Raw genomic sequence first — 22,613 nt, 5'->3', positions numbered from 1 at the left:
TGCCAGTTAATAAAGCGGCTGGGCACGACAGTATTCAGACTGCAGTTTTAAAGCATAATATCGACATTCTGTCCAACCCACTATGCCATATATTTAACCATGCTATAGAGACTAGTTGCTACCCAAACATTCTAAAAATCGCGAAAGTTGTGCCTATTTATAAATCTGGAGACGAAAACAACCCAAGTAGTTATCGTCCAATATCTGTACTAAGCATTCTAAATACTCTTTTTGAGAAACTAATTGCCATTCAACTAAAAATATTCCTTAGTCAGTATAACATCATCTGTCACCAGCAGCACGGTTTCGTCCCAAACAGGTCGACCTCTACAGCCGTTCTAACGCTTTCCCAGTTGATAAATTCAGCTCTTAATAAAAACGAAATCGCAATTGGTATATTTTTAGACCTGAAGAAGGCGTTCGACACTGTATCACATCCAATATTACTGAGGAAACTAGCCGCCTATGGGATTGTTGATGACACACTGCAATTTTTCACCAGTTACTTATCAGGTCGACAACAGAAAGTGGTAATTAACAACCTTGAATCTACATATAGCTATATAAAATGCGGAGTACCCCAAGGATCTGTCCTGGGGCCTCTACTGTTTTCCATTTATATAAATGATCTTCCAGGTTCAGTCTCGCTTTCGCAGGTTCTCATGTATGCAGACGACACGGCCCTCATATTCACAGGTAAATCGGTTTCTGCGATGCAAGACGACATGAAGCAGGATTTAATGACTGTTTCCAACTGGTTCAGTAACAGTAGATTAACATTGAACGTTGCGAAAACTAAATATGTCGTCTTCCATACAAGAAGAAGAAACGTTGATTTTAACCATATTAGGATTTCCTTGAACAATTGTATAATCGAATCAGTTCCTTCATTTAAATATCTTGGTGTTATCTTTGACAATAACCTTAACTGGAAGAATCAAGTGAACAGCGTTTGTAATAAAGCTGCGTTTGGTTGCTACGTCCTTATTAAGGCTAGACAATACTTTCCTCGCAACATATTACGAAGCTTGTACTTTTCATTCGTTCATTGTCATATGAGTTATTGCTGCGAATCATGGGGCCACACATACTAAGCTTATCTCACACCTCTGCAACGGTTACAGAAGCGAGCACTAAGGATTATAACATATTCTCCATTGCATCATCCAAGTAACAATCTGTTTGAAGAAGTTCGAGTACTAAAATTTTCCGCCCTACGCGACTACAAAATCGCCCTTCTAGTAAACTGCATGTTAACAACTAACTCTCCACTCCCGATGAGCTTATTCACTTTGCCTGTTCGCAACACAAGACATGCTGCCAATGGTAATTTTAATCTTCCGATCCATCACAACACATACGGTGAGAGATTAATTGAGTTCATTGGGACGAAAGTCTGTAATACATTGCCATTGGAAATAAAGCTTGCCAGAAATTTTAAACTATCTTCTAAATTGTATTTCTTGCATAATCAAGTAATCATGTAATTTCCTTTTTGTGTTTCTGTGTTTCTTAAAATGCCGGTGTATACCTTCCTTGTACGTTTGCCAAAATGCCTTGTTTTTGCATGCGATCGGACACTGGATGCTTTTGCTGTGTTAATTCGCTGTTTTCATTTTTTTCTCACTTTACATATTTATGTGGTTGCCTAAATGCCTAAATGACTTGATTTGTATTGGACCGGACACAAGCCATGTAGGCTATCGGTCCAAATATTTCGTACAATTTTTTTTAATTATGAAATAAAGCTTCCTTTGATTGATAAAAAAAACTTTATTTCCTTCGACATTCGGGCTCTATGATTTTAATTCGCGCAATCGCCCGCCGCAAATGTGTAGTAGCGCGTAGTAAGAGATAATGATCTCAGATATGCCTGTTTTAGCTTCGGCCCGTGCTGCCGGGCGTGATGGCCGTTTTTTTTAGCGCCCACTCGTTAATTCAAACTCCGCTTAATTAGAACAATTTTCCGGTCTCCCTCGAGTTCGAATTAACGAGGTTTTACTGTATCATGGCCCATTATAGCCTACAAGAATTGTATTCAGCATTCCAGGCACGCAGCAATGGAACTGACTGTACTGCGGAGAGAAGGAGCAAGCACTTTACATAGTTTGCCTAGTCTGACTTGCATAGTTGCACCTGCATAATTTTACTTGCGTCTATGCTGAACAGAGGATGAGGAAATGAGAAATAGCTCATGAACAGAGTTTATCTTGACTGCCCTGTTCCCTGAAAGGCCTTACGTGAAAGTGCTGATGTGCAGACCTCTCCAGCCTTGATTTAAAGCAAACGAGCTGTCAGGAACCATGAGCACGTAATTTTTGGCGGGGTTGAAAATCATTACCTAATGATGGAGAGGGTCTTCTGAATCTTCGTCTGCAACGAGCTCAAAAGATCGGTTCCCGTCTTGATGAAAAGACGAGTCAGCACAACATAAAGCCAGCCATACAAGTCCACACTGTGGACGTGAATCAGCTCGCCCAAGGCCTCCAGGAAGAGCGTAAACACCTGGTTTTTGGGGAAAAGACAAAAACAAACACTTCAGCCCATCAATATGCATGTGGTGCATCAATATACAAGTGATGCGGTGTGGGGAAATATGCATCAACCTTCAGGTGGAAGAAATTTCCACAATGCAATGGACACCAATACACCTGCAGCCCAGAGTGAATGGCACTATCTGCCACTACTACAACTTTGGCTCTGTCAACATTGCGCTTTAAAAAGGCTCCTTTCAGTATGCATTTCACACCAAATTTTTGGCCCCCTTAAGAGCTTGCATTACTGAAAGTCAACTGTACTACTACATTCATCATCATCATCATCAACCTGACTACACTAACTGCAGGGCAAAGACCTCTCCCATGTCTCTCCAATTAACCCTGTACTTCGCCAGTCGCATCCACCCTATGCCTGCAAACTTCTTGATCTCATCCGCCCACCTAACCTTCTGCCGTCCCCTGCTACGCTTACTTTCTCTCGGAATCCACTCCGTTACCCTTAAGGACCAGCGGTTGTCTTGCCTTCGCATTATATGCCCTGCCCAAGCCCATTTCTTCCTCTTGATTTCGACTAGGATGCCTTTACCCGCGTGTGTTCCCTCACCCACTCTGTCCACTTCCGGTCTCTTAACGTTACACCAATCATTTTTCTTTCCATGGCTCGCTGTGCTGTCCTTAACTTAAGCTGAACCCTTTTCATTAACCTCCACGTTTCTGCCCGTAGGTGAGTACTGGTAATATACAGCTGTTGCACACTTTTCTCTTGAGGCTGACCTAAAAGAAACTTGTCGGCATGAAGTGCTCAGTAGTGCGTCAGTGTAGTCAGAACCCCACTGTACGTACACTGTCCAAGCTTCATCCATGGGCGTATAGAAATGAAACATACCTCCCTGCTTTGATGCCTTGTACCACTGAATGCAAGACTGGAGTGCATCATGTCACTCATTGCTCCCACACTGAAAAATCTGCACTGTAATGCCAATCGAAACTTTGCCTGCCATAGGAGGTTTACCGCAATCTACAAGAGTTTTAGCAAATGGCGATAACTTGATCACGACAGTGCATTCGGCTCATGCAATGAAGTGATGAAACTGCATGGAAAATAATGTCACAAAAAAAGTAGTCGTAGGATTTAGTAAAAGCGAGTGACATATGAAAAGTGAAAGCATAATTACATGAGCCCAGATTTATGTTAAAATTCTACTCTTCAATTATCTGATTTGCTTTTTTCTTTGCCAGTAGTCCAAGCATAAATCTTAGTGTGAGAATTCGCCAGTCTGCATATCACATAGGAGCAAAGAGCTGTATAAAAAAGAAATCCTAGAGTAAAAATCGAGAGACTGCAAAAAATACTACATGTACTTGTGTAAGGCCCGCAACCTTTTTTGGGTTACGGTGCTTAGACAGGACCAGAATTTTTTCATATGTTTTTCCGACTACAGCACGGCCTTGATTATGCGTCCCTCTTTCATATTGAGACACGCACTGCTACGACAAATTTGAGCAGCCCCAACAAACGCTTTAAAGCTCCTGACAACCCTGGAGAAGCAACCTACCGTATAAATGTGTGTAAGGACCGCACCAGTGTACGGAGTGCAGCCTGTTTTCCCGAAAGAAATATTTGAAATAAAAGAAAGATCCATGTAATGGCCGCACCTGAACTTTCCACGACCCACACGGGAATAGCCTTCGAAATGCACAGCCACCGTGATCAGCTCAGGCTGCGAGTGACATGTGCTCGATCGCACAGGCTGCGCACAGGAGCTTCTAGCTGCCACCTACGCATGGCGCCCGAGGCCGCGGCTCATCATCCACCATCATTTTTTTCCTCTGCTTCCAGCTCCCACTATCCATGTCGGCATCAGTATCATCAGCTCCAGCTTTTTTGTGGCTGGCAAAGGCACGGAAGTTGTGGTAGCGTGTTATTTCGCTACAGATGTGGCTTCCGTGTGCTGCCGTTGAGCACAGCAATTTTAGCACGATGGGCAAGCACCTTAATAGCTACACGGTTGGGAGTTTGCTCTCAAACATGGCAAGCGCGCGGCAGGCAAGAAAGTCAACGTGGCCGAGAAGTGCCTCCAATGATGGTGCAATGAAAAGGATGCATTGAGGAACACAAGCTGCAAAAAGCACGCTTTCCGAGGCAAGCCTTGCAAATTTCCCTAACTTGAAAAAGATTTCCTCTGCTAAGTGATGGAAGTGTGAAACGACTACGCGTTGACTGCGGACATGCTGCGCAACTTCTTGTGGGACGAGCGTGCACCAGAACACAGCATCAGCTCGGAGTCTGAAGATTCCGCAAATGACGACTGACCATAGAATAAATGCGCTCATTCCCTGATTGCTGTGTTTTTACTTCTTTTTCTTCACATATCGCATGTATGGGCCGCACCCTGAAAATTAGGCCTCAAATACAGAAAACAAGTGTGGCCCTTACATACGTTTATACGGTAAGTGGGCCACCTAGGTCCTGTGACCTTGTGCTGTCATCACGACCTGCACCATGAGTCCCAGGGATCTATCAATGCAAAGTCGAGGATGACCTATTCCGCATAGATGGGAATTAATTACCCCATTAACACTATCGCGTCATATACTTAAGGCGAAGCTTAAGTGCCCACTGCAATTTTTTTTCAAGGTTTTGCAATTTCTTAGCATCAAATGCCAAAAGCTGCATGCTCCCGCTGTCACCACACTCCTATTGGTAAGCTGGAAAAATTTGGCTTCTACAATATGGATCTCATAGAAAGTAATCGAAAGAGTGCCAACTTTCACAAGTGTCCCCAAGCCAGCTGCCCATCGAGTAGCCCCACAGTCGCTTGAGGTACTGCATTCTAGGAAAATTGGCATGCACATGGTAAGCCTTCCTTTCCAATGTTGGATTCATTGCAATGTCCATTACTGAAAGACATGCGAGAATATCTATGCACTCACTAGTTTCAGGCTCATCAGCTGTAAACTCTGCCGCCTAAAAAGTGACCACAGCGCCTAATTTGCGATGTCTGCTCTGCCGACAGCCCAATATGAGAGCCTTGGACATCAAAGCAGCTTTTTAGCATGCATGTGAGACTTGACGCATTGACGATCACTTGAACAGCTGTGAGACCAATTTGGTTGCACTGTAAATGACGATGCGGAGGAACCATGAAGTAGCATGAAACGTGCAATGCTTGGCAAGGCTAGAGGCCAACGCATGCTGGTCAGTCACTTCCAGCTAATTTCTCCAGTGAAAAATCAGTGAAAATAGCACCACTGAAAACAAAATTTAGGAGGTGACTTGATTGACTCACTTATGAATACATATTCCTTGGCAGGGTGATTTTCTTAACAATATTACATGGTGTTCTGCACAAGCAAAGGGCAGGGGGTGCGAAAGTATGAAATTTCATGAGCAAATGAGTTGGAGCCAATTCGTTAGACTTTCAAAGGCTTTTTAGAGCAGATATCATATAGTGTAAGCTGGGCGTCTGAGCATTTACTGGCACTGCCAGTAATGGCGTCGAAGAACGAACCAACGAAAGAGCGTTGATGATGATGATTCACAAATGAGGATGAATTTCACATGAAGCACAGGGTGATGATGGATAATCACAGACGTGGGTGAAGTTCACGAAAAGTGCTCTCACTCCCCCCCCCCCCCCCCGCGATGAAAGCGGCCATCCTGGTCACAGGAATTAAAGGGAATAAGGACGGCGGGTGAAGGGCTTGAGCCGAGACACGTGCACAATGTAGGAGGAATGTAGGAGGAATGCCAATGTAGGAGGAATGCATTAGAAATGAAATTACGGATGAACCGGCGAAAATAATACACTAGTCCTAGGAAACTACGGAGATGATTGAGGCAGGACGGCCTAGGAAAATGCACAACAGCAGCAATTTTGTCAGGATCAGGCCTGATGCCATCTTTGCTGATGATATGCCCAAGGACTTTGATGGATTCTGATGCAAACGGACATTTCTTCATATTGAGCTGGAGGCCGGTGCTGGAGATTGCAATTAAAACTTCTTTGAGATGCTTTAGGTGTTCTGAAAAGGTTCAGGAAAATATTACTATGTCGTCGAGGTAGCATAGGCAAGTTTTCCATTTGAGGCCTCGCAGATCGGTGTCGATCATACGCTCAAATGTTGCGGGAGCGTTGCAATGGCCAAACGGCATCACAATAAACTAGTATAACCCATCGGGAGTGGCGAGAGCGGTCTTTTCTTTGTCTTGCTCCTGCATGGATATTTGCCAATAACCAGATCGGAGGTCTAAACTGGAGAAGAATTCGGCACCTTGAAGACAGTCAAGGGCGTCGTCAATGCGTGGCAAGAGGTATACATCTTTTCGAGTAATCTTATTCAGAGCATGGTAATCAACGCAAAATCTAACCGAGCCATCTTTTTTCTTCACCAGCACAACAGGCGATGACTAAGGACGAGAAGACAGGCGAATGATGTGATTCAGCCTATCCACAACGTTATCCTCTATTATCTTACGTCCTGAAGAAGACACCCGGTAGGGCCGGCGGCGAACTATGGCAGAACCGTAGGTTGTAATTCGATGTGTGCTGCAGAGGTGCGACCCAGAATATGGAAGTGAGTGTCGAATGAGCGGGCATGTTTCTTTTAGAGGGTAAGTAATGCTTGCTGCTGGTTTGGCGAAAGGTTGTGGCTGATGGAATTAGAAAGCGTCTCACCAGAAGCAAAAGAATCAAGTGCAGGAAGTGGAATGCTGAGGGGTAGAAGTCCAACAGGTTGAGTGCGGGCGATAGATGCAACTGCAGAACCTTTCCGTAGAAGAACAGGATCGTGAGTAGCGTTCCGAATGGTCAGACGGGATGAACCAGATGAGAAGCGAAGAAGCGATGTATCAACGATGATGTCAGGAGAGAAGGTTCGCGTGCACGGTACAACTAAAACATCACCAGCAGTATCATGTTCGCAATTGACTTCAATAACGTGATCTCTCCCAGGGCTGAATACATTGTCAGTAGTTGTGAGCACGCGCGACTGTGGCGTATGATCAAGGGGAAATATGTTGGTTTCAGCAACGTCTATGGTGCGATCACGGCACTTGATGACTGCAGACGCGGAAGACAAAGTCCCAATCAAGAATCAGTAGATGAGCACATGAGGAAAGCACAGCAAGTTCGACGTGATGGCGGCAGCCGTCTATGGTGATCCGAGCGGTGCACTGTCCAGAAGGGGATATGGGTGCTTTATTGGTGGCGCGTAAACGAGGACCAGAGTAGGAAGTATGAACTTTCTTGAGCCGAAAACATAAATCGGATCGTATGACGGAAATAGATGCGCCGGTGTCAATTAAAGCTTCGCCGGATATCCCTTCAACTTCTACTGGCAGCATGTTAGACGGGGGTGTGGGAGGAATTGTATGATGAGTGGTCGGTGCAGCTTCACCTGTGGAAACTGCACAGGCCAGTCTTCCGGATGGCGGTCGGAGGCACATGAAGCTGGTCGAAGAGGTGACGGCGAGTGACGGTAAGGAGATGGTGAACGGCGCCGTGATGACCGGCTTGTGGATGCCTTCTGAGATGGCGGCGGTGGGGATGGTGGGCGATCAGGGTCTGTAGCAGCGTAGGTCTGACAGTACTGAACGTACTTCCCGTGGCCTCCCGTTGAATGTCACGGTAGTGATATTGCTCGTCTCACATGCGCCGACCACAGACTCGAGCGACGAGGCCGCGAATGCCGCAGTAGAAGCAGACCAGCCTGGGTGAACGGAAACGCCAAGGAGTACAAGGAGGCGGGCCGGAGACAGGAGCGGGTGGGTGATGCGATACGGCGGCTATGTTAGGCTGCGGACGACTGAAGCTGGGAGGTTGCATAGGAGGAGGAGGAGTTGCAGCAACCTCAGCATACGTAGGTATGTAACGGTTGCGTGGCTGCTCTTGATAGGAAGGACACGCGACAGAAGCGAGTGCCTCCTTGACCACGCGCAGCAAGTTAGAATAACTGGAAGGGTGGGAAGCAGAGGGAACAGTTCCTGGATAAGAACCCTGCAGTTCTCGGATTATCAATCTTATCAGCGCGTGGAGATTGGCGCCTGTGGGAAAACGATGGTCCCAGGTGTCCGGGAGGCGGCGTGATTGGAGGTCTTCTAATCGTTGACAGGTGGTACGAATGTCCGCAACAGATCAGAGGTGTTGAGCGGCGAGAGTGCTAAAGGCGAAAGCGCCTATTCCTCTGAGAACATGGTGAACCCGGTCGGCTTCAGGCATGACAGTGTTGACACGGTGGCAAAGGGCAAGGACGTCCTCAATGTACAACGTGTAGCTCTCCCCGGGAAGCTGCACACGGGTGTCTAATTTCTTTTGATAAGCAGCGGGGCCAGTGGTCACCGTTCCAACGATCTGACGAAGCTGAGTGGTAAACTCAGCTTCGCCACATTCAAAAGAATGGTCGAAGCATTCCGACGGTTGTAGGCGCTCGCATCTTCATATTGCTCCAGCCAATTCTCAACGTCGTGGCTGGGGAGACCAGGAAAAACTGGAGGATCGTGCTGCCAGGTGGTAATAATCTAGGTAGACTGACCTAACGGCATACCATTGGACGCGTCTGGAGGGGCAGGGCCGGTAGAAGCCTCGGGTCCAAGAAGAAGTGCCCCACTTGGGGATGAAGCAGGCATGGCAGATGGAACAGGGGTATGTTGATCAATATGTTCCATCCTGGCTGACAGGCCGACCAGGATTCGACCAGTGTCGTAGCTGCAAGGTTTCGATTGAGCCGGACAAGGATCAACAGCATGCTCCACCACTTTAAGCTGGGCGTCCGAACTTTTACTGGCACTGCCAACAATGACGTTGAAGAATGAACCAACGAACAAGCGTTGATGATGATGATGATTCACAAATGAGGATGAAGTTCACGTGAAGCGAAGGGGTGATGATTAGAGGTGTGCGAATTATCAAAACATTTGAATACAAATCGAATAAGAATATGAAGAAAAAAAAATGGCTGCGAATATCGAATATCTGGTCAGCACAAAAAATAAATTCAGAAAATATAAACAAGCAAAAATTGTTGCTCGTATTTTTTTAAAATAGTGTATATCCTTTGCAACTGAAATAAACAAATCTAGACTGCCTGAACACCGTTTAAAAAAAACATGATGTGCACAAAATTGTATACTGCTTAAATGAACTGCATAACAGTATCCAACCTGTAGTGTGGTCAGGCAAAATGCAATCCATAACATGACAAGACTAGAAACAAACATCATGATGGCTAGTAAAACCTCATTATTTCAGAGTTCAAAGAACCGACAGAAATGCCCAGGTTATTTGACGGTCGATTTATAAAATGCCCCTGGGTGCCCCTCAAAAAAATACCGAAAATGCTTTAGTCTTATGAGGCGGCTTTATCATGCAAACACCTGCAATCCCCTGACAAGAACAGAGTTTCAGCATGCTAAAAGATGTCGAGAACGTAAGCGAGATGGGAACGCGCATTGACGTCGGAATGGCGAGACTGCTTCTAAGGAAAAAAAAATGACGAGAGACAGTCAGTCAACATCTGAAAGCGGCACGGTGCCGAGATTGAACTACTGGCAACTGCGCGGGCCGACAGTTGCCATTGCAACGGGCGAGTGGCCAAGCTCCGAAACCTAAACTACGCAGCCAGGTTGTTTTTTTTTTGACCTAGTGACAGGGGCCCTCTGAACATTGTTACGCCTGTCGTTATGCCAACTTAAGAGGTGCATGGGTAACAGTGCACCATGCAATACCCGGGATTTTTACAGGATCACTTGCCGTTGACACCTAGACTCACCCCGTCGAGAGCCTCATGCGAAATTCTGCAAGTAGGCTTTCCCGCATAGCCTAGTTGACCAAAACAAGATGGCGGTGGTCATGCTCAGAGACTTATTAAGGTGACAGAACAAAGGCCATGGGTGTGGTCATTAATTAGATAACATATTACGGAAGGATAAAAAAATAAACGCGCTTTCGCGTTGCAAATGTTAGAAGCGGGTCGTTCCACATATTCGCAGTACGTGTGGTATGTGGGAAAGCCCACTTGCAGAAATGCGCACAAGGTCAAGCCTAGCAGCCTCGGAATGCGATCGGTCCACGCGATAAACGATGGAGAAGAAAGAGAACAGGGCCTTTATATTGTTTTCCTGGAACTTTAAACTCTATATTCAGATAATTTGCCCACATGTTGAGCTTTTGCAATGATCAGATTTATGAAAGTGTGCGCGATATGCGATCGCTGCCGAGTATTCGGGAATTTTTGAATATTCGGAAATTCCCGAATACAATTTCTCGAATACGAATATGAACCGAATATGAAACATATTCGATTCGTATTCAAAATTTCGAATATTCTTACACTCCTAGTGATGATGGATAATCACAGATGTGGATGAAGTTCACAAAAAGTGCTCACAATATTTTGTGTTTGTGTGTCACCACACAAATGCACATGTGGCATCGGAATTACTTTTCTTTTGTTCATGTCTACCTTGGTGTGGGGGTCCATGAACATCTTGGTGAACATCTCGGTGACCTTCTTGAGGTCCGGCAGAGAGAGGGTGCGTCCTGACCGCAACACCGACAGCAGGCCCAGCAAGCCCTCCTTGCGGTCCGACCAGTGGATGCTCGACAGGTGCTTCACAATGCTTGGCACATCCTGCAGTGCTACATGGCCCTGCACATGGAAATAAGTTTTCCTATATGTGCAGTATGATGTTCTTTCCCCCTAAATTTTCTTAATTGCACCCCACACAAAACCTGACCCAGATTCCTTTTTGAGAATTAGCATCACCTGTGTGGCCTGCAAGTCAGTAATTTTTATGACTAAGGAGTATACCACACAAACAAAGGCAATGCATTCTTATGCATTTTCTGCACGATGGTTACTCCTGTGTGAGCTGGTGACGACAAGTACTTCACCACCACTGCAACTTGCGCTTTTGCTGCACGACACATGCAACTTCTTTTGCACTTGTGATAAGCTTTGTGATAAAAAGGCTCTGATGGCATAGATTCCTGAGATAGATGACCTTTGCATGAGTACGCCAGAAGATAAAGAACTTTTCAGTGCAAGTTTACTAGCTTCCTCTGTGTTCAGAAAATCCCGTCGCTTCTCTCCAATGCTTTTATTTCTACGAAAAAGAACCTGAGACACAATCAACTTTTCGTTACTTGCTGCAAAAACCAGAGAACTAGAGTCTAGATTGTAGCGCTCCCCAGTCTCAGTATGTGCGACCAACTAGCCCCCTACAAAGCTTTACAGAACATTTGGCACCAGACAACAAGACAAATGCCACACATTACTATAACGCTGACAGATGACTTGCAAAGGTGATGTTTAAAGATGCTCAAAATATACACGTGTGTCCCATACAGGTGTGCAACGTATACACCAAATTTATTTTCTAGTACAGGGGAAGGGAATAAAAATGACCTGAGTCAGCAGTTCAGCAGATATACATGAAGGGTAACAATTAACGACTAAATATACTGTACATTTTCCGTCACACCTAACCTGAAGAAGCATTAAATTCCCTTTCACTTTGTCAGCAGACAGGGAGAGAGCTTTAGTGTAAGAGGAAGATGAAAAGGTCGGCTAGAAAAACATTTCTCTGGTCTGCTTACTCTATGATGGAAATAAGAAAGGCGAAATATGAAAGGATGGGGCAGGGTGGAAATGTGAAGCGACGGCATCGCAGTGCAACCAGATGCATGAGATTTGCCAAGACTTGACGCACATGCACAGAGATAGAGTTTCATTGTGACGGTGCAGTGCAACAGGTAATGATATTCCCAAAAACAAGCTGTTTACTGGCTATTACGAGTCACTGCTGCACAACGCTACTACGAGCATGTAAAGGACTTATTCGATATGGGTGACTAGACATAAATAAACTAGAATTACTAATTTATAAGAATAACTAAACTGGAAATAGAACAGTAACGAGAGCGCACCTCATAGCCCCTTCTGTTGTAGGAACTGGACGAGCGATCTGAGCAGACGCTGGAAGTTTTGCTCTTGTCCGTCTGGTCATCGAAGGCGTTGTACCGGTTTTTCCTTGGGGGTGTATTCTGTGAAAAAAAGCAGAAAGCATAGCTTGAGGTCGTGAAAGATGGCAATGATGCAAGAGTAATGCAGGCCTTTGTCATAATATCGTTCAGTAAAATTAGGTTTGAGCCACCTACAGACCTCTAAAAACAATGCAATTCATACTACTATGCAACAGTGCCAACAATGTAGTACTTGAGCAACAGCTCAGGTGCTTAGTGTCGCTTATGACAAAAGATCGGCATACAAGTCCTTCAAAACAGGTAACGACTGCATCGTGGTTGAACTGGGGAAGCTTTCCTGTCATTGTCGACGATATCTACTAGCATTCAGCCCAGTTTTAATTTTTGAATTCCTTGCTTAAGTTATCATAAAATTGTAAATGGGAAACATGAAATCTGCAACCTTTAGCACAACAGCATAACACAACTGGAGAGGATCAGAAAGCACCTATCTTCATGCGAAGGATATGGTACATGAAAATAATTTTCTCTCAAATTAAAAGCCACACCTTTTATTTTTTACGAAGCTAAACATTTTAATATTTTCCCACAGGACATAAGAATTACTGAGCTCACTTACCCAACATTCCAAAGCATCTGCCACTGCAGCTTCAGCTTCTTTACCCTGCTGCAGAATCTGCTGAGCCATCAGTGGCGCTCCGGCTGTTTCCAAGGGGTAAATAAATGCAAGGCACCAAGCAGACAGCGTGGATAACAAGATACTCAGAAAGGAATAGAGTTAAAACTATAAATGCACCTGTCAGAATGTTTGCGGCATTATCATGTGTTGAGATAAGACAGCAGATGAAATAAGTTATGCCGTCTCTTAGCTGAATACAGCTTGTGAACATGCCAATCAAAAGCATTGGCTACATCCACTGCAGCTGCTCAATTGAAAGTTGGGGATAATAAAAAGGTCAACTGCTGGCAAGGCTTATGGGTGTGTGGTTTGTCCAAACGCACACACATTTAACACGTTCTTTGTAGCATAACATGCAGAAAATTGCACAACCATCAAAACACAGCAAGGAGGTGCAGGGTGCCCTTCAAAGGAAGCCAGGTTTAAAATTAGTTTGCAAAGCTGGCCCACTCCATGTTTGGGTAACAACAAGCACAACCACGTTTTAGTGTCTAATGATGGTACATTTTTTTCGCCACCAAATTCAAACAACACAACACATTCCATTTATCCCACAGTGCCACAGCCAAACCAACCAAATGCTTAAATATGCACTCACTTGTGATAGTAGTTGGGTGATACCGCTCCGAGGCACCCATGAAAGGGCGCCTTGAGCCTTCACTCAGACGACGCTCGTACACTGCGAATATGGAAGGAAAGGTGAAAACGGCAAGTTTATGCCACGGGAAGGCGTTTGGTGAAAACATGCATGCGGACCCACCTCCTGCCATTCCAGGTGAAGTGCCTGTGGGCCGTGTGGGGCTTGCCTCGCAGATGGATCCCGCTGGCGTGGAAATGCCGGACTTTCGGCGCACACGTCCCGTGCCGTCTGCATGTGTAGCCAAGTTAAGTAGCATAGCTCAGCCGAGAGGTTGGGGAGCCAGACCTGCTGCTTGCTACATGGCCCAACAGCAATATGAATCATATATGCCATCCCTTCTGGAGCACACTTCATGTACAGCAATAAAGCTTCCTTTTGTTGACAACCATTTTTTCTGGTTGACCTTCGCTTGCAGAGATTTGTTTTAGACTGACAATTTTTTTGCCTCGTACTGCAATGCAGGAATACTGGGAAGGCTACCTTATGATTCTGCCATAAGCCTACACAAGTTTATTCTAGGAAGCCTTGCATTTATTTGCATGCTTACAGATGTGGCTGAATGACTGCTTTACCATTTAGACATGAAACGTAAAACTGTGCCTCCAAAGTTGGTCACTTTGTAGAGCATAACAAATTATGCCTTGGAATCATTTAGACATGCTATTAGCTTATATGATTTGTCACCAATCTTTAGAATAACAAATGCACACAATGCGTATTCATAGTTCACGGCAATATTTGTGTAAATAGATGAGGAGCACTTTCCTCTTAAAACCATTAAACTTTCGAGAAAACCCAGGAAACCATGAATAACACAGGCCCATCTGGCTAAGATAAAAAGAAAAACTATCTTTACCACATTCTTCTTTGCATGCGTCTGTCTACTGCACTACAAGAATTTAAGATGGCAAGAAACATGTTAAATGCCGAACTGAGGAGAGCAAAGAAAAATTAATATCAAGATGTGTTCTCTGATATTGCTCGCCGTAACCCAGATACCGCTTGGAAAATTATCAATACCGTCCTTAGCCACTGAAATACCTGCCGTTCGCCCAAAAAGATAACCCACCAAGATCATAAAATAACCAGCAAAGCCTTAGCAGAACACTTTAACGAACACTTGGTTAACTTATTAAAACAGAACAGTACCACTCCGATTCTGCTCTCACAAATAAATAGCATTGCAGAAAGCCAATTTTTGGAGCCAACAAGTGAAATAGAAAATTATATGACCATTATTAACTTAAGTGATAGCACTGCGTTAGATGTTAACAATATCCAAGTGGTGCTAGTTAAGTAGGTTTTGGAAATCGGACAATAAATTCCAAAACCTACTTTACTAGCACCTATTGCATGTTGTTAACATCTAATGAAGTGCTATCATTTAAGTCCATAATGATCAAATAAGTTTCTATTTCGCTTGTTGGCTCCAAAAATTGGCTTTCCACAGTGTTATTTATTTATGAGAGCAGAATCGGAGTGGTACTGTCCTGTGATACTATGTTCACAAAGTGTTCATTAAAGTGTTCTGCTAAGGCTTTGCTGGTTATTTCACGATCTTAGTGGCTTATCTTTTTAGGCGAACGGCAGGTATTTCAGTGGCTAAGGACGGTATTGATAATTTTCTAAGCGACGAGCAATATCAGAGAACACATCTTGATATCAAGTTTTCTTTGCTCGCCTTAGTAGGTTTTGCAATTTATTGTCTACCCGCCGCAGTGGCTCAGTCGTTAGGGCACTCGGCTACTGATCCGGAGTTCCCGGGTTCAAACCCGACCGCGGCGGCTGCGTTTTTATGGAGGCAAAATGGTAAGGCGCCAGTGTGATGTGCGATAAAGATCCCCAGGTGGTTGAAATTATTCCGAGCCCTTTACTACAGCACCTCTTTTTTCCTTTCTTTCGCTCCCTCCTTTATCCATTCCCTTACAGCACAGTTCAGGTGTCCAACGATATATGAGACAGATGCTGCGCCATTTCCTTTCCCAAAAACCAATTATTATTTTTATTAATTTATTGTCTCGATACTTGTCCACATATATAACCTTGTGCTCTAAACCAGTGTGTATCCAGAAGGTACGAAGCAGCCTAGAGTGACAGAATTATATAAAAGTGTTGACAGAAGCTTGACATCACACCAGAGGCCGATATCGATTATACCCGTATTTTTTAAGGGACTTCAAAAGCTTATCTCCTGTCGCATCATGTTATTTTTAGATAAACAAAACATTTTGACCGAAGCCCAGTTTAGATTCAGAAAAAACAAACCATCCGAAATAGCATTATTAACACTAAAAGAGACAATAGTAGAAAACATTGAAAACAATATTTTCAAGTGAGCACTCTATTGATTTCACGAAGTTTTTTGATTCCTTAGATCACACGATAATATTATCCAAACTATAGTCATATTGCATACGCAGGAATCCGTTAGAATTGATAAAATCATATTTAACTGGAAGAAGCCAATGTGCATGCATAGGCACTGCACGGTCATCCTTTCTGCCTATTACATGCAGTGTCCCACAAGGCCGTGTTTTGGGACCTCTTCTTTTTAATGCTTACATAAATAATATTGTTGCAATTAAATGGCAAAATTTGTCATTTAGGCGGATGACTGCAGCATTCTAATCTCTAGTCACATTTCATTGAAGATGAATTGATTAAAAATACCAATGAAATACTTGAACAACTCCATACGTGGTTGACTGTCAAATAAACTAAATGTTAATGCAAAGAAACTAAAGCAGTTATTTTTAGGGCAAGAAACAAGGCACTTAATTTAATCATGTTATTAATTATGCTGGTCAACAAATTGATACTTTGCACGAACACAAGATCCTTGGAGTTATTTTTTCATCTCAACCAAGCTGGGATTCAAGAGTCCATAGCCTCTTTAGAAAACTCTCTGCAACAAATGGAGCACTCTCTGGTTGCCGAACACTCTTCCCTACGACAGTAAACCTGCAAATATATTACGCTCTATTCTCATCTCATTTAAATTACTGTAGCCTTATTTGGCTTACCACAAAAAACATTTAAAAAATACTTGTCCTCAAGGCACTGAAAGACGGCGCTTCCAGAGAATAAGTTACGCGTCAGTTCGACGTGAAAAGCACGCCATCGACATACGTGAAGAATGAGGCTCAAATAGTGAAAGGCTTTGAGAGCGAGAAATTTCATGCCAGTCGGAAGCGTCTACGAACTGCGCCCACCCAGCCCTGGAGGAAGCATTGTTGCGGTGGACTGCCGCTGCACGTGACTCGAAGCTGCCGTTGAGTGGACCACTCATCTGCGTACAAGCAGAAACCTATGCCGTCCGAATGAATATTGATTCATTCAAGGCATCAGAGGGTTGGTGTACGCATTTTAAAGACCGGCATAGACTTGATTTTAAGACTGTGTGGGGAGAGGGGTGGGGTGTATGAAGAAGTGGTAAAATATTGGCAAAACGTCCACCTTAAAGAGCACATGGCAGCCTATGACCCCAACGACGTCTTTAATGCTGACGAAACGGCACTCTTCTTCAAAGCACTGCCAGATAATACAACCGCATTCCAGGGGGTGACCCGTGCACTGGCAGATAAAACAATAGCGTTCAAGGGGGACCCGTGCACTGGCAGTAAAAGGAGTAAGGAGTGGGTGACAGTGCTGTTGGCAGCAAACATGACGGGCATGGAGCGCCTTCCAATTCTCATCATCAGGAAGGCTCTGAAACAGAGATCTTTTAACATTAAGAGACTTCTCGTCCAGTACCGTGCAAACCGGAAAGCACGGATGATGTCAGAGATATTTCGTTCCTGGTTGCAGGAGCTCGATTGACGCTTCAATGCCAAGAAACGCAAGGTGCTTTTCATAGTGGATAATTGCACCGCGCACTGCAACGTAGAGATTTTGAAGGCGATCCGGCTAGTGTGCCTTCCTTCCAACACTACCTCTGCTCTTCAACCGATATACCAGGGAGTGCTCCAGTACGTGAAGAAAAGGTACCGCAAGCAAGTGCTGGAACGAATGCTTCTCTGGATGGAGCGGAAGCAGCAATAAAACATCATGCTTCTGAGTGTGATCAATATTCTGGCGCACGTGCGGGCAAACACAACGGCAGAAGTGGCGTCAAACTGTTTTAGGCACAGTGGATTTGTGTGGCCCGAGACATCCGAAAGCCTGGAGTCTGCAACGCCAGAAGAGGAGGGCGACGACGGGGAATTCATTGGCTTGCTCCCCACCGAAGCTCCGCTCGCCGACGGCGGCTATTGATAAGCAGCAAACTGGCAGGCACCCCACACCTCGCTGCTCACTGTGGTTGCCGATAAGCGGCGGCGGCAGCGGCTCGATAACGCAATCGCATTCTACGGAAAGCTAAAGCATCCAACAAGTGCTTTTTTTACTTTCAAATGCGCGCTCGGTGCTCAAGAGAGCATTGGTAGTTCATGGAAAGGCAGCTGTTCCAATCGAGACGGCACCCCCACTGAGAACGGAGGCGATGCCGGGAGTGTCGGTAGCCGATGGAAGAGCCAACGTCATTCACACGTAGTTTCTCTTTGGCTCCGACGCATTTGACTACTACCGGCTGCGTTTAAAAAGTTTTTAATGTGGTGCTACATCAGTCATCATTTGTGCTCCAGGTCCGGCAAGCGACCGGCACTTGTTCACGGCTACATTCAAGATGGCTGCCATTTTTTACGCCGAAGAAACAAACAGCCGCGCACCGAGCCACAAGATCGACATTTGCAACGGGTGATACAGGTGTGGCAGTTGCAGCGAGGAAAATCTTCAGCTTTTCCACGCGATGTTGTGCTGTGGCTGTTCGCAAAGTGCGGGATTTCGCAGAAAAACGAAGTTAGAACGACATGCTGTGGGACCGCAGAAGCGATCACGACAGGAGCGCTAGTGAGGACTATGGCGAAAGTGTGGACAAGTATTCCAGTGACGCACACATCTTCGTTCTCGAATGTGCCCATGGGCACACCTGCGCATGGCAGCCGATAGCAGCTGGCGATTAATGGTGGCCGCTGGTTAATGCTAATGCATTTAACTATTCAAGGCCATGTTTAAACAACCTCAGAAGTTTTTTTTTTTATTTTTTTGGAAATGTGACTTGGGGGGGTCGACTTACATTCGAGTTGACTTAAAATCATGTTCATACGGTATGTATGATGGATTCGTGCTTTAGTTCTGATAATATTTGAAAACTAAGCTTGTTTGTGTTTTTAAAACTATGCAAAGTTATTACAGTCGAGCCTGCTTATAGTGAACATGAGCTTCACGCGGCGTGCGTCTGTTCGTATTATTCCGAAGTTCGTAGTAAGTGGACCACACCTTTAAAGAGAGTTGCTTGCCAAAACACAAAATTTTTTCTTTGCGAAAAATTCTGTGATGGACGTCTGCTTTTGCAGCACAGACCCTATTGTAGTGTTTGTAATTGACATTTAGCCGAATGTGAATATTGTGTTGAAAACTTAGGTGAATAAAAACACGGCAGATTAATGAACAAGCTCGCATCACCTGTGCCCCGTACAATCTAGACAATCAGACCCATTCCTGGTCTATGGGAACACTAAAATGGTGTCAGAAGTGTTCTTTAACCTCGTGTGAACTTCGAATTGACAATCATTCTGTCGTACCATCCCCCAGCAGCAAGCGGCAACCAGTAGTCACAGCCATGGCGCATGTGCACCCGCCCTTCCCGAGTTCCGACCTTCGTGCGACCGACGCCAACAACATAGGTCACGAATAGACAAGGTGGATAGAAAGGTTTGAGAACTTTCTTTTAGCGTGTGATAACATGAGAGATGCGCAAAAGAAGGTACTCCACCTGCACTACGTCGGTGAAGAAGTCTACGACATATTTCGATCCCTCACTGACAGTGCTATGCAAGCCGCAACAGCAATAAGCACGACCCAGACCAAACAGAGCACATCGACGCCAGAATACGATGCCGCACGAGCGAAACTGAATTCATATTTTGCTCCACGAGTGAACTTAACATTTGCAATTTACAAATTCCGTCAAGCTCAGAAGAACGCTGGTGAGTCATTGGACGCCTTCTACGCGCGCCTTCGTCAGCTTTCTCGCTACTGTAACTTCGAAAGCATCGATGCTGAAGTGCGGAACCAAGTCATTCTCGCCACAACATTATCTTGCCTCTGAAAATATGCGATGCTCCATTCCCTCACTACACCGGATTTATTTAAACAAGGAAGAATGCTCGAGGATGTCGAACGCGATGTGTCCAAAATAGAAAAGAGCGTCGAAAGCAACGCAGCAGTGTTTGCAGTGCACAAGGAAGGACAACACAATGGTCAACACCAAAGAAATGGACACCAGATGCCACGACAGACCCTCACACCACAATGGCCTCGTGTTTCATCAGCCAGTTGCTGCAACTGTGGCGGCAAGTGGCCTCACCAAGACGGACGATCAAGCTGTTCTGCATGGTGCAAAACATGCAAGGCATGTAACAAGATTGGTCACTTTGCACGATTCTGTCGTTCAACGACGAGAATGGTGCAAGCAGTGGACTATGACAGTGGTCCAAACAGAAACTCGCAGGCAGCCTGGAGTAAGAAGAATTCAGGTACTAAAGAGCATGCAGCCACATGTGACACCAGTTCAAGCAGCGACGAATATGTTTTTGTTGCTACAACTTTCCTTCATGCAAGCCTGCCTTCAAAAGGCTGGTCATCTTCCGAAGCATCAGGCCCGGCATCAGACATTGTGTCGACGAAGCCGGTCTTGCAGAAGCAGCTTCGCATGCAAGTAGCCGTCACCTCCACCCAGGCCATTTTCATCATCTCGACCGATGAATACAATGGAAATGGGCATGGAGTTGCTGTCCGCCATCCTGAATTACAACCAGAGCCCGAGATTTGATCGAAGCCAATGAAACATTCACACCGCAACAAGGGTGACAAAAGCTCGCTACAAGCTAGACGTGCAACGTGCATAGGCGGCAATCATGCCAATCAAGCTAGATACAGACGCACAGCGCCAGTGGAGAGGCCATTGAGGGGCGTCCGTGAGCGTCAGTGCAGCCACCTCTTGGCTTCCACGGAAGACCTGCTTCACGGAGCGTGGTGTCAGCGATCGCCACCGACGGAGTTGATTGTGGAGGCCACGTGCAGATTTGCAAGAGAGTGAGGAGAGGGGAGCGGAGTTGCGAGGAGGGGCGGGAGGGCAATCTTGGAAGGCTGGTCGGTGGGGAAAGGGTACCTCACTTGAGAGCGACACGAAACGGGGCTGGCAGTTCGCCTGCGATGAGGCTCATGGGGGAAACATACCACACGCCGGGCACACAAAGGGGTCAGAGGCAGGTTATCTCGCGTCGCGGCGCCGGGTTTACGCTGTCCGTTCGCTGTAACCGATCAGCAGGGCTTAATGGCGTTCGTTATACGTGGGATTTTGTGCCATTGAAATAATGTATATTTTGACGGTTGCGCAGGTCTCGTTCGTTATAAGCGACAGTTTGTCTTAAGTGGGGCCGTTATATGTGGGCTCGACTGTATTGTACAGTACTATCCGCTAGTCTCGATCTCTCCATTTTTTATGCTAACTATTGTTAGTAACTATGTCAGCGCTGGCTTGTAGAGGCTTTCTGAGCCATGTCAAGCTGTGATTTACAGCTTTTAGCCCTGATATCCTTCCAAACTTCTGGTAAAATAAATTGAATTGAATTGAACTGATTTGTTTAGACTAGTTTCTGAACGGCAAATGTGTTATGCTTACTAGACATGTGTAGCAATGTTGAGGCTATACGTACAAAGAGTTAAAAACCACAAGCTGTTTTTTCTGCAACTATGTAATCAATATGACTTTCCTGATATGAGGCAGCCACTAAACCAGGCAAATATCACTTAAGCTGTGACTGGGAAACACCCTTTGTTCGACTTTGACTTATTCGCTCGGGTGATGCCATTGTGCTTGAAATGGTGTCAGCTCGTTTTGTTCCTGGACGAGCTGTAAGCCAATGTGAAAGAAAAATAAAAAAAGAAAGAGCAAACCACATGGAGTGGCAGAACAAACAGTCACACGTTTGCTTTGTGGTTGCACTGAAGATTTCATAAACGTTAACAAATACTGAGTCATGAAGAAGCCCAACAGATGCCTGAATACTGCATGCAAGTTTACCACACATCTGCCTCTATAATACAGAGCAGAGCCATTAATATGCTTTTTCAAGGAATTGCAAAAAAGAAGTACTTGCAGGCCTTAATTGCATCAAACAGGTTATAGCTTCAAAAATGATGTTTCACTTCAAAATTATTTTTCAGTGCATAAAATACTCCAGAATGAGGTTTCCATATATTCTGAAGACAAAGAGGAATGTGGTATGTCATAATATGGTCACTCACACCCCATATATCCAGCAGCACCAAGAACTTCTGAAAGCTATGATTTCAGAATAACCGGCTTAATTATGGGGCACCATAATGTGTGTGCACAATTGCAACATGCAGCACAGAAACTGGTCAAACAACATAACAAGTCCTTGAAGAATTTTTTTGCCGCAAGGGCAGCATTGGCCAAAGAGCACCATGATTAAGGTGTTTTTGTCTACTCAAAGTGGGGTCAAAGACCCATTTCTCAAGCATTTCACCCACATAAACCGAGCACTAGGCCAGTGCAAAAAAGCATGAAACCACTACCCTACCAGAGGGTATACGGTGGCCCTAGAGGGTCGAACCGCGTACCTCCCGTGTTCGGAAAGAATGCTCACTAGGCTATTGCTGCTGTCATCACATGAAGTTCTTTGGGCCACAAATTTTAGAGTGAAAAGCACTACTTCACTAGCAAAGCTGAAAAACCAACGGTA

The 22,613-nt window shown here is 45.0% G+C and overlaps 1 protein-coding gene across 1 annotated transcript in view; it reads right to left on the bottom strand.

The window, feature by feature from the left end:
* Window positions 1-22,613, bottom strand: part of LOC144101950 (CLIP-associating protein 1-A-like) — a 76,037-nt gene that overhangs the window by 35,851 nt on the left and 17,573 nt on the right. Inside the window, 8 exon segments of the mRNA XM_077635192.1 lie at window positions 2,342-2,505; window positions 10,962-11,147; window positions 12,428-12,544; window positions 13,104-13,180; window positions 13,762-13,842; window positions 13,924-14,050; window positions 14,052-14,094; window positions 21,655-21,757. Of these exon segments, the coding sequence (XP_077491318.1) occupies window positions 2,342-2,505; window positions 10,962-11,147; window positions 12,428-12,544; window positions 13,104-13,180; window positions 13,762-13,842; window positions 13,924-14,050; window positions 14,052-14,094; window positions 21,655-21,757 (898 nt within the window).

This window comes from Amblyomma americanum, chromosome 8 (assembly GCF_052857255.1).
Source record: "Amblyomma americanum isolate KBUSLIRL-KWMA chromosome 8, ASM5285725v1, whole genome shotgun sequence".
NCBI classification, from domain to species: Eukaryota; Metazoa; Arthropoda; class Arachnida; order Ixodida; family Ixodidae; genus Amblyomma; species Amblyomma americanum.
The sequence above is the reverse complement of the archived record's forward strand: the minus strand, read 5'-3'. Positions and strand labels throughout refer to the sequence as shown.